The 13,060-nt window shown below is 36.6% G+C and overlaps 2 protein-coding genes across 3 annotated transcripts; both read right to left on the minus strand.

Annotated features, from left to right (window-relative positions):
- On the minus strand, window positions 1-2,106 carry LOC121264463. 2 transcript variants are annotated; one of them, XM_041167639.1, is made up of 4 exons: window positions 1,499-2,106; window positions 778-1,325; window positions 511-691; window positions 1-374 (listed from the first exon to the last, which is right to left on the minus strand). In XM_041167639.1, the coding sequence occupies exons 2-4, from the start codon at window positions 951-953 to the stop codon at window positions 195-197; spliced, it is 537 nt and encodes a 178-aa protein (XP_041023573.1). In that variant the 5' UTR covers window positions 954-1,325; window positions 1,499-2,106; the 3' UTR covers window positions 1-194. The 2 variants fall into 2 exon arrangements, with proteins under 2 accessions (XP_041023573.1, XP_041023575.1); XM_041167641.1 differs by having other exon boundaries at window positions 778-2,106.
- A 4,930-nt stretch (window positions 2,107-7,036) lies between these two features.
- LOC121264180 (RING-H2 finger protein ATL40-like) lies at window positions 7,037-7,984 on the minus strand. Its single transcript, XM_041167251.1, has one exon. The coding sequence runs from the start codon at window positions 7,832-7,834 to the stop codon at window positions 7,124-7,126; it is 711 nt and encodes a 236-aa protein (XP_041023185.1). The 5' UTR covers window positions 7,835-7,984; the 3' UTR covers window positions 7,037-7,123.
- Between the last annotated feature and the right edge of the window lie 5,076 nt (window positions 7,985-13,060).

Genomic DNA, 13,060 nt, shown 5'->3' on the forward strand with positions numbered 1-13,060 from the left:
TGGAATCTCATCTATATTTCGTGGAAGCAAGTAAAGGAAAAAAATAAAAAAGAAACTAAATTTCACTTAATTACAAGAAACAAAGTCGTCCACATGATCTCCCTCTCTCACACGCACATGACAGACAGACACACCCTACAACATTCCAAATGTTTTCTCAAATGCTTGATCATATGCCATGATAAGCTACCCTCCTAGAGTTTGAGGCTGAGATCAATGCCATCCTCTCCTGCCTCATTACCCTTCTCATCGTTTGAGCTAAGGGTAAATTCTTTCCAGCCCATTTGCTTCTTTGGTTGGAAAAAGCCATGAAAGGATTTTTCACTATCTAATCCACCCATTCCTGACCTGTGATCTGAGTCCTCCATGCTTTCCTTCAAGTTGTAATTTGGGTAAACATTATACAACATTCCAAAATCTCATAATCAAAAAAAAAAAATGAACTTCATTTAATTTAAATTCCCCTGGGATTTTCAATTGGCTAAAGATGGTGGAGTACTATAATCTTACTCGGATAGCAGGCTTGTCAAGTTTGGAGAACTCCCTTTCATGAAGACCGTGTGCCATGAGCGCCGGAGGATTATTAGCAAGGCAGCCAAATCTGTACAAATTGTTTTCGGGTAAATTATTCATGTATGTAGTACTGAACTTCTTCGAGTTGATATCCGATGGGCCATCCCCTCTTGTACCTCTGAGATCGGTATTAAACGGAATTTCAGGCAACAAAATGGAGACAGATTGAAAAGAGTGAACAAATGAAGATAAAGCTATACCAACCTGAAGATTAATTTGTTACTGGGGCCAACATTAAATGCACTACTGCGACTATGCCACGAAGATGATTGATCTGGTGTGGGGATGCGAGGACCGGTCAATTGAGGAACTTGGAAATGAAATTGAGGACCAGCTGCATTGTCTTCTGAGAAGGGCTTTGGCCTCGTCATGCCATGCATCTGTATAACACAGTAACCAAATATATGTGCTCGCCATGAAAGAATATTACTCCATTTTTATGCACGTTTCCTCTTCTTTCTCAATTATATAAAATGGGGGGAAAAACTCAAGCGGAAAAATCCATAACAACAGAAAAATCAATGAAATCAAAGGAGGAAATTATGTCTATGCCGGAACAATTAATACAACATAAATTAGCAGATCAATATAAATGATCAGGAAATCGGACTCGCCTTCACTTCCTGGGGCGAAAGAGACGTGTAGTTGTAACTAGATCTTTGGTTTGAAGGGGGCTCTATATGATTATATGGTTTGGCAGGTGATACGTCTGACGAAAATGGTGTGGCAGAACCAGGAAAATTACGATTTACCTGTAATTAGTTGCATGTGTTAACATTATTCTTCAAACAATGAAGTGAAATCACATCAACTACAGAAAATCAACATGCCAACCACCACCCTAGACACTGGTAATTTAGCGTCTCATGGGAATGGGGCAGGAAAAAAAAAAACATGCAGCTGCAGGAAACTGATCTTTTGTTACCATTATAGAAGGATCTTGGCAATGTCTCTTTTGCAGTAATTTAGGGGAAGGAGACATTGGAATGGATTCGTTGGCATTAATATGAGTTGGTAATGGGATACCAGAGTCTGAGTTGCTTCCTTCCACCCCATCCACACTGGACTTGCTAGAAGCCCACGTTATGGCAAATAAGGCCTTCACAGGCAGAGCCACAGTCGCCCCGCCAACCGCAAACACGCCACCGCCTCTTCCAATTATTGTATTACTGCTATCATTGCCATGAACGGAAGTCATTAATGGCGGATCAGGTGGTGGTGGGCTGAACTGAGCAAGATTTGGTACTAAGCAAACATGTCGAGACGGAGAGGAACAGATAGTCGGTGTCGCTGGGTGCATTGTAGTTGTGATTGGAGGTGGCGGTGGCCGCGGAGGAGAGTTGATCAGGGATTGAGAATGATGATAAGGGTCGGGAAGAGAGGAAACAAAGCGTGAAAAATGGCCATCCAAATTGGCATTCTCGGCAGTAGTAGTGCAGTCTTTCTTTTCCTGTTCTCGTAGGATCTTCTCCAGTTCAGCCACTCCTGGTCCTCTTCTCGGGATCTTTGGGCGCTTCAGCCTGTTATACGACCCCGGCGTCCAACCACCAAGGTCGCCAGCACTATCAGCAGCAGCACCGCTGCTAGTATTGCTACACATTACTCTCCTGATCTACAGGTACTTTTTTTCTTTAATCCTGTGTATCAACATGCATTGAGCAGAAGTCCATGAATCTAATGTATAAATTTACAAAGCGAATTGAGCAAACCCTAATGAAAGAATGCAGAGTAACAAAGATACCGAGATATATGGAAAGGAAATCTCAAAGGATGTCGGTGTAGAACTCGGACGAGCGGCTATGTTCAATGAACAAGCGCAGAACAAGACACCCTAGTTTTCGGGGCAGAAAGATCTTAGAAAGTGAGACAGAGTAAGTGCCCGAACTTCCGGGATTTTCTCAGTTCATTCGCTTTCTCCAAGAAAAATGTACGAGTTTTCAAAGCGCGGAAATCCAAGCAATCATCATATTCTTCTCATATCTCGATTCTTTCGCCCAACTTCTGTCCCTCTATCTTTTCCGGTCTGAAAGCAAGATTTCCAAGGGTTGTGCTGAGTCAATACTCCCTGATCATGTACAGAAATGTCAACCTCAAGGCCTCAGACACATTTGGCATGCATGCCTTATTTTGTCATCCAAATCTCCAGAAATCTTTGCCAAAGTGGGCGCTCAGTTTGGTGTATGTCTCGCCATCATCCCCCCAGTTTAAGATAAACATGCAGGAGGTGCCCCTGCCCGGGATACTACTAATTTTATAAAAATTACCAAGCAGAGACTACTACTTGGGTCAAGAGTACTACGTACGTAGTAAATTAAAGAACATGTCATGGACATGCATGGAGGTCTGAGATTTTGTGTTAATCTTGATTCTTGAATTAGTGAACACCTTATTTGGTAATAATCCGATGTGATCTCCAACCTGGCAATAATTAATTAAACCCGTACGTACCATTTTGCATAGTTAATGAGTGATCAGCATCTTGATCATGAAAAAATACACATGACTAGATCATAATATATATATATATATATAGTTCTATAATAATGCCCAAATTTTCTGCAAACGAATTTAAAACTTCATTACTCAATTAAAAGTATAATCTTTCTGCCGAGTGTCAATATTATATCATGATCATGTGAAGCTTAAATATATATACAAGGGAATTAACAGTACTAATTAAACAATATTCTGTGGAAAGCGACTTAATTTGGAGGACATTCACATGGGTTGTCAGATTATAATCTTGTTTCATTATGAAGAAGATCCCGACTTGATCCCCAAGTACTCCGTTATCAATACCTCTCGTTGGTTGCATGTAGCAGCAGATTGCAGAGTCTAATTAGAGAAAAATGATCATAAACGTCACATGACATGAATCATTTTCACAACACTAATTTACATATATAATTACATCTTAAATGAATTACATTTTTATAAAAATAACTTATAAAAATATCAACGACGTCTTAATTAGAAAAATACTCCAAATTTAAAACAAAATTGTGTAAAAAACTGTAAAAACTGAAAAGGGTTGTGTTATAGAGGTTAAAATTACTGTTTATGAAGCTAAGCTTCATACATATTTGTGGTTCTCTTTTATGTGGGGTGCATCTAATAAATGCCGGCCGAGAGAATTTCCTGTACAGGATATGATCGATCGATCAGCTAAAATATGAGCGATCAGTACTTTCATGTGATGATATAATTGAATATTAATATATCGTACTAATAACTGATTCAGATTTTTTTTTTTTAAAAAAAAAAAAAACAGACAAACAAGCTGCATGCTGCTAAAACTCCATTTTGACCTAACCGAATTGGTGAGTACTACTTTGGCATCGATCTCACTTCATTTGAAATTTATAGAGGGAGTTGTGCGAAAATTCAGTGCAATTTCTTGCTAAAGATCATTCAAACGTACACTTACTCGTGATGTACTAGATATCTGCCTATCTTAATTAGCACCGCCAACGATTCTCACCAAGAATTAAATCTGTTTATTAATTTTATCAAGTTGTTGGTCAAATCCCATCAAACGACTCGTTCCATCTTAAGATAAAGTAAAACTCTGACCAGTCTCTTTTTTGTTTTTCAGATGTCAATGATCATTTAGAATTCACGGTTTGTTCTTTGGGTCCATAAAATTAAACGTCCTTCTCCTCTATCTTGTGAATCCAAATACATTCAAATGCTTGACCATGACGGTGGTGCATAAAATTTTATACATCATTACATGAATTTTATCTCATTATATAAGATGTGACACATTTATCACCCTAAGAGTGAGAGTGTGGTATATATTGTGATGCCCTGACTCCCACGTACGAAAACGCGAGAATCATGAAGTCGGAATGATGACAACATGGGTCACACATTCTAACGATAAGTGTTCAAGTATGTGCAACAAGCAACAAGAGCACCATAAACGTCGCAACGGATAAATTAAAAGTTCACCAACTAAGTATCAGAAATATAAATATAAATATCCAAAATAAATTACCTTTAAAAAAAGTTATACAGTTATCCCAAAATATGTTACAAAAGGCAAATACATAAACGAGAGATAAAACGAATCTCGATACACGAGAGCAATCCCAGATCACTTCTCCAGTGGAGCCAAAGCCTAAGGCTCGTCGTCCTCATCTGCATTAAAATCTGCGATACCATAAAATAGTACCGTAGGGTATCAAATACCGTGAGATTATGAATCTCAACAAGTAATCAACCAAGCAACTCAAGAGATAGAAATGTATTAATGCAGTCAACACACATGAGTACATAACGAAACACAAATGTGACCCAAAAAATCTCATTTTTTTCGACAATGATTATTTTCTAACCCACGCCAAAAACCCCATATAACCAAAAACACACAATAAATAATATCCGTAATTTTCCTAGAAATTGCACTCATAACCATTAAATCATAAACCGACAACATAAACATTTATCGGACACTGTAGGCGAGAATCACAAGCGGGACTATACCATCATCCTTACAGTTCCTTTTTCACATAAGAGGTACTTATCAGACACTGTAAGCGGGAATCACAGGCGAAACTCTACCACCATCCCTACCGCATGCACCGTAGGCGGGAATCACAGGCGGGACTATATCGCTATCCTTACCGCATGCACCGTAGGCAGGAATCACAGGCGGGACTATACCACCGTCCCTGCTTACCACCATCCCTACAGTCTCTTTTCATTTCTCTCAAACCAATAATTCCAATTATTTCAAACATATTCAAAATCATTTCTCACATGAAAATCTAATTTTCAAATATACAAATGAACATGTATGCAATTATGCGAAAACTCAGTTTTTAGTTACAACATGAACATGCATGCAAATATGTAGTGTACATGATACAACACATTATCCAACAACCAACAAACCACAACATTATCCAATTACACAAACAACTCCATCCTCCAATCCATCCGACCCCCTTACTCATCGAACTCAGTCTGGCACAACCAACCAGATCACAATAAAAATGAGTTAGTGAAAAAATGCATTTAAATCACGAAAGTTCCTTGGAAAAATACTTATAGCGCCATAGTATAATTTTTAAAGGATCACGGAGGTGCTAGAAATGGCGGCACAACAACGTAACAATGCAAAATGCATTATGGCCGTGGGTCTCAAAAACCCACTTTTGAACAGGAACAAACTAAGACTCGAGATTACTAGGGAAATGCTTAGGGATGTCAGTGAAGCTAATGGTGATGGTTTGCCGTGGGTGGCAGCGTAGGAGGTGTTTGGAGGCCAAAATACTCAAATCGGAAAAGTAGATGGTGGAGCTTCACCGGTGGCGGATCGGAGATGAGGATGGATGGTTTAGGCTACTGGTAGGTCCAGGGTGATGTGGTGAAAAGATGGTGGTGCGACGGCGGCGTGGGAACACAAAGAAGGCAGCGGCTTGATGCCGTGAGTGGAGGAGAATGGCGGCACGAGAGGGGCTGGGAACGGAGGGGGTGGTCGCCTGCCGGAGGGGAAGAGAACGGGAGGGGCGGTGACAACCACGACGGCGCACGGCGGCAGTGGGTGGAGGACGATGCAACGGACAAGGGAGAGAGGGGCTGCGCTTGGGAGAGAAGAGAGAGAGAGGAGAAAAGAAAATGAGGGGAAAAAGAAAAGAAGAAGAAAAGAAAAAGAGGAAAAGAAAAAAAAAAGAAAAAGAAAAAGTGAAAAAAAAGAAATGAGGTCCAATTCTCACATTTTGGGTCACACAAATGATCCAACGAAAATGATTTCAAAACAGCAAGTCAAATAAAATAATTTAAACGTAGTGATTAAATAAAAATAAAATAATTAAATTCAACAATAAACTAATTTAAATAATGAACAACAATTAATAACAAGAAAACACATTGAATTACTAATTAAAAATCTCAAAATAATATCACGTAAATCATCTAAAATTTAAAACAAGAAAGCTCATAATATTAATAAATATAATAATTTATTTAGTCAAAATATACGGAAATACAGAATATCACATATATTATATAACATTACTATATATATATATATAATTAATCATATTTGAAGATCCACAAAGGCACGAATTAATGTTAAGCACGACTAGAAAGATATATAGATTCGCTTCTATATATATCCATCTATTGTATTAATAATTGTCTAGAAAAAATAAAACACCACTAATTAAAGCATCGATCGGAATTTGGATATCATTCACATACGTTGCTATTTGGCAATATTTAGACCTATAACTTTGTGGCCTGATTGAAGTGAAAATTTTCCACAAAATGAAGCAGATGTCCTCTACGATCGTGCATCGATCGCAACATTCTTTTGCATACATCTATGAAAATGGAAAACTACATCAAACGAATAAATCAATCAGTGCCAAGCTGTACGTGCCTCATTATATATATAGTTGAAAAGAACTTCTTATCATGCATCATCCAACATAAATTTCGAACACCCCATATATTTATATAAATAATATTAAAATTTTATTTACCTATACTAGTTTATGATCTTCGATTAAGGTGATATCAATATATAGGAGGCAATCAATCATTGTCTTTCTAGATCTTCTGAACCCACTTCATGATCTTCACAACTCTGAATCCTCCTCGACGATCTCCCCCTACTAAGCATCCTCCGAAAAGAGCTTAATCGTGAGCCTGATCCGGATCCACCTGCCTTCTGATCCAACTCGGCAGCACCATGCGGTATACTATTCTCTATAGGTGGAGCTGTGGGACGTTGGACCCCAAAAATAGTACCTTTGTCATTGCGTTCTGGCTGGACCTTAGGATCAGCCACAGTACGGCAGACGGGGCAAGTTTTGTTTGAGTTGAGCCAAACATCGATGCACTCCACATGAAACATGTGCTTACAGTTTGGTAGAAGCCGAACCATGGTCTCCTCTTCTATGCTGCTCAAGCAAACTGAGCACTCTATAACTTCACTTTGATCGAGTGAATTAGCTGCAGGTTTGTAGGTGAACTTAGGTAGTGAGGCTATGACGAATGGATCGAGTCCTCCGGCAGTCTCCGCAGGTGGATCGACAGAATCCATGTCGACTGATGCAATTTGAGCTAGTGTACTTACCCTATTCAAGATATCACGACGTGTTCTTTCTTGGCTTCTTGAGAGATACCTTGCATATGTACGGAGGATGATGATAAAAACCACTACAGCAAGTAGGGAGAATATAGCAGCGATCAAGATCTCCCGGCCGACACCATATTTGCTATCTTTATCATCGTCATCAGAACTCATCGTTAATCCCAATTTGAATGATCGACCAAGGTGTATGCCTTGGCCTTGCCTCTCTTTCTGTGATGATCAATTTCTCTATACAGCTTGCTTGATTAATTAACAGCAACGAGTTTTATTTGTTTTACGTACTACTTTTTTCTTGCAAATCGTGGAAATGTCAATTGGTGGGGTTTCGAGAAATTTGTTGGGTATGGAATTTTTGTACCCCATGACTCCACGAGGTTTGACATTTTTGGAGCTCCGTCTCAGTTTTTTGGTGATTTCACATCTATCACTTAATTTTTTCTGGTCCGACACGAGGAAAAAGACAAATATAAGAAGCTTCTCATACGTTTGTCCCTTCGCCCACGCAGCTCCCACAAAGACAAGGAGCCCTTTATGGGACTCTTGGAAAAAGACCATACATAGAAAAATTTTACTCATCATAACTTTTTTTTTTATCATATTTTCATCATCTCATGATGTGGTATTAAATGATAAATTCACAAATAAAACATAATAAATATTTTCCAATCATCTAATGTCAGGTTATGGGATAATGAGAGGATGATTAGAAAATTGATGATAAGTAACATTACTCATATATACCACACTCTTATCCTATTTTGATCATACTAAGTAATATATGACATATTTATTACTATTAAATGATAAAGAAATACGTAATAAATAATTATTTAATAATAATAAATTTGTCATATCTTATTTAGTAAGATAAAAATAAGATGATAATATGATATAAAGAAATTTCCTACTCCTATATATATAATGAAGTATATACATGTATGTATTCTTTTGCAGGTAGGAGGATGCACTGGGTACGTAAATTTTTGGCCTTGAAAGTCACAAGCAATGGACGTCACTTTGACCAATTGCCCCGTGTTATACGGAACTATAAGCCTTTGAATTTCCAAGTCGAAAGTTTTCTAAAGCCACTTTCCATTAAAAACAAACAATTGCAGCCTTTAGCTTTCAAACCCTGAGGATCGATGTATGTAACTAATTTCACTAATTACGTGGCAGCTTAGAAAAAAGGAAGAAGAATTTGGAACGTTTGATTATTCACGTGGACCGCCAGGGAGGGCGGGACTTGCAACGAAAGTTTGCCTTTCGATGCCCTTATAACATTTCCATGTAAAATATGTTTTTCTATAAAATATAAAGAAAGTTTATCAAAAACCCTTTTAGTGGATTTTATATTTTAATCTTTATTTAATGTAGAAAATATTGTTCACAGCTCTAAAATATTTTTAATTATTTTCTCTCTTTGGACCTTTTTTTCTCTGTTGTTTTTATTTACCAGTATTTCTGATTTCATTTCAGCCCTATCTTCTTCGGAGTGAAGGTGTTCCTCATCGAGTCCATTGTAGCTGCTTTTGTTTTTCCAGTCAAATAACCGAGTGTGTGAACAAGGACTTCTCCATTGTAGGTGAACCTCCCAAAAGAAAAAAAAAAAGAATTTGTAGATTGCTCAAACTTTTATAGATTGCTCTGTTGAGTAACGTTGAAAAATTATAGAAAATATTTCAGAACTAAAAACCTCTTTTTCATCATACTTTCAGCCACCAAATAGTTGTTTGGACTTTGAAGGAAAGGTGGCATGTATGTCTGGTAAAAATCAGATATGAAGATATTGTAAATTTATTGGTTGTTAGAGGAAATATTTGAAATGAATAAAAAATATTGAAAGAAGAATATTTAAATGATATAAAATAAATAAATAAGCTGATTTATGACCTATTGTAAAAATTAATATGTAAAATAAAAAAAAAAGTGAGTTTTAGTGATGTATTTTAAATATAGGATAAAGAAACTATTAAAAATGCTCTTAAGAGGAAAGAGATAAAACGATTTTTTTTTTTTTTTTGCATTTATCAGGAATATTTAATAGTCTTTGTTGAAATATATATAATTAGAAACTTGTTCTCTAACTTCATCATTACCTATAATGTAATGAATTGACAATTTGATATCGTTAACGGTCATTGGATCTTAGGAATATATCGTTATTTGCCATTACATGAAGAAAAATTTATTCTATTTCCTTTTGGTGATCTCTAGCGTCCTAGCTAGCTAGTAAGTACTTCGATCTAAGATATTTGTTTTATTTCCTGAATTATTCCCAAGATTTCCTAGATTTAGTAGATTTATAGCTAGCTAGCCTATATATAAAGGCTTGCAGCGAATTAACTAATTATAATTTCATGTGTTTGTTGTAGTTTAATTTGTTTGATAATTCGAGCCATCCCTATCGAGCCATGCATTACTTAATTCGGCCTTGTGTAATATGGGGACCTCGATCGTACATACCTACTCTCTAAAATTAATTGATATTTTTATTTATTCATAATTAAGGCTCGAAATCTCACTATATATCAACCTCATGGCTTGAGAATAGTATTTTTTTTTTCTTGATAAAGTGAATTGTTTAAAGCATTGGCAATGGACTAGCCATTTGCCAATGCAAGTCTAAATTAAAAGTAAATGTTAAAAAAAACATTTACATTGGCCTAGCTATACATCCAAAGTTTGACATTTACGCTACAGTAATTCTTCACTCCTCGCCAGACTTGGCGATCTACTGTACACGGACCAAATGAATATTTTATCAATTTCGTTGTCTCCTGCTCGCCTTTTCCTCGGTTTTTCTCTCTCTTCTTCCCGAAACCCTCATTTCCTCTTTCTTTCTCCCGAAACTCTTCTTCCTTTTTTCTTCGCCCTTCTCTTTCTTTCTCCAGAAACTTCTCTCCGAAACTCCATTTTCTTCTTCTTTTCTTTCTCTCCCGAAACTCCATTCTCTTCTTCCCTTTTCTTTCTCTCCCAAAACTCCCTTCTTTTCTTCCATTTTCTTTCTCTCCTGAAAATCCATTCCCTTCTTCTCTTCTTCGTCCTTTTCTTTCTTTCTCTCGAAACGTAACAAGTCTTCTCCACCTTCTCCTCACTGGAAGTGTCGGCTGGTGGTAAGTTTTCTCAGTCACTCTTCGTCTTACTCACGGGGACTCACATCCCCGATTGTTTAAACACACACACACTCAGATTTCTCTTTCTCATTTCTTTGCTTTCACATGAGGTAATTTTTGGGTTTTAGAATATCATAGTTAGAGGTGATTTTCATCATTGGACTGTGTGGCACGCTCGTGAAACCAATCGATCCCCACATCCAGGTTTAGGTATGGAAATTCTGTTTTGCTCTACTTTTTATACAAAATTTATTTGGGAAATGTATATATAGCCGTGATTGCTAGAGATTTATGAGGGTTTTATTAATTGGATTCAAAGTTTGTGCAATGTTGTTGTTTATTGAAAGGCGTTGATTGGTATTCTGTGATTGGAATTCCTGTGATTGGTATTCTGTTATTGCAAATCTGTGATTGTGATTAGTCTTATCCCACTTTATGATCAACTTATTCCTGCTCTTCAAATATATTGGTACTTTGCCAAATGAAAAACAAGATTGTTCATATAATTTCAAAACACAGAAATTAACCACCATATAATCCAAGACCTCACTTGTGGTGTTATCCAATGCAAGGGGTTTGGCAAATCACAAAACAATAGATAACTCATCAAATGAAAAACAGAGAAACGAATGAGAATGTGCTGAAGTTAGAAGATATTATTGCAATGTATGGTCTGTACATATGAATGTGTATTAAATTATTAATACAGTATTAAGAGCTGACTAACTCTAACTAACTAAAGGTAACTAGAAAATCACACTGATTTGTTAAGTCTAATAAAAGGTAGCAGGCACCCACAGTAGTTTAAGAGTGTGTGTGCATGGATAGTGAAATATGATAGCCTAAGGGGCTCTTCCTCCAACCCCCAAATGAATAAGAAAATATATACCATGCAACCCAATATGATAGAACTTTTTCAATCCCCCTCACTTTTCATTCTTTAAGCATCATCACTACTGGAAATCCAAGGAACCACTGCATCCTTGCTGTTTCTTTACACCAAAAAGTAGTGCTGGAATCTCAGAAGTACAAATGAATAAAAATGAAAGTAGATTATGAGTTACATCATGAGATAATGTGTTGGAAGTTAGAAATTTCCATGTCACACACATATTGGTTTATTTCAGTACTTCAAAAATTCTGTTCCCGAAATTGGAAAACAGTATCACAATGAGCCTCATGAGCTGTAACAGAGACTGTACCATACTAAGTTTTCCATATATGTGTGCTTGCGTGCATGTGTTTGCTTTAACATTGTATGATGGATTTGAGTATACATCAGAAAAGTACTTCCAGCATACTAAACCAAGAAGTAACTAAAACACAATAGCAAATTTGCAATGCCAGTTTCCTGTTACAGATTTAAAGTAGCTTTTTTTTTTTTTTTTCAAAAACTAAAAGAATGCAAAGCCTAAGGGGCTATCCATGGCAACCACTTGCTTTTTGTGTCATGAACTTGTAAATCATTATACATGTTTGTTGTTTCCAGGAAATTGCTACTGCATGTTAATTGTTTTAGTAGTAGTTGCTAGTAATGCTCATTTATGATTTTAATTGATCTTGTTTTGATCTTGTTGCCACAATGTGTTTTATATATTTGTTTATTCTACTATCTGAAGTGGCTGTTTTCTATTCAGCCATGTTGAGTATTTGATTAATCAAGTTTGAATAATTGTTGTTGGTATTTGTTCACATTCTTCTCTCCCTCTTCTATGTGCATTCTCTGAAAATAGAAAAGGGAGAGAAGAATAATTTTAGTTACTTGTTGAAAATGCAGTGAGCTAATTTTCAAACTACCTAGCATGTGTTATTGGTATTTGCTGTTTTAAAATTTTCAAATACTCAAAATAACCCTTGTACTTCTTATTCATTTGGTTTTCATTATTCAATTTCCTTTATTTATGCAATATGATGCTGAGATATTGCAATATGATGCTAAGATACTGCAATATTCCATGATGAGATACTATATAATACCACAATATGATGCTGAGAATTGTCCCATGCGACTTGAATATTGGCCAACTTCTCTGACTCCTTGAAAATTTAATATTTTTCAAAGATGGATACACGTTTTGATGATGATCCATTCTTCACTACTCTATTGCAAAGTGGAGTAGGAGGTTGTAATAGTGCCCCAAAGCAACATGGTAATGTTGTTGTCCAAGCAACCTCTAATGACGGTGAACAGAGGCATATTTCAAAAAAAGTTCAAAGAGGTGCATATTTCACCGTTGAAGAAGATAACCTCCTCGTCTCAGCTTGG

Source organism: Juglans microcarpa x Juglans regia, chromosome 5D (genome assembly GCF_004785595.1).
Source record: "Juglans microcarpa x Juglans regia isolate MS1-56 chromosome 5D, Jm3101_v1.0, whole genome shotgun sequence".
In the NCBI taxonomy this organism is placed as follows: domain Eukaryota; kingdom Viridiplantae; phylum Streptophyta; class Magnoliopsida; order Fagales; family Juglandaceae; genus Juglans; species Juglans microcarpa x Juglans regia.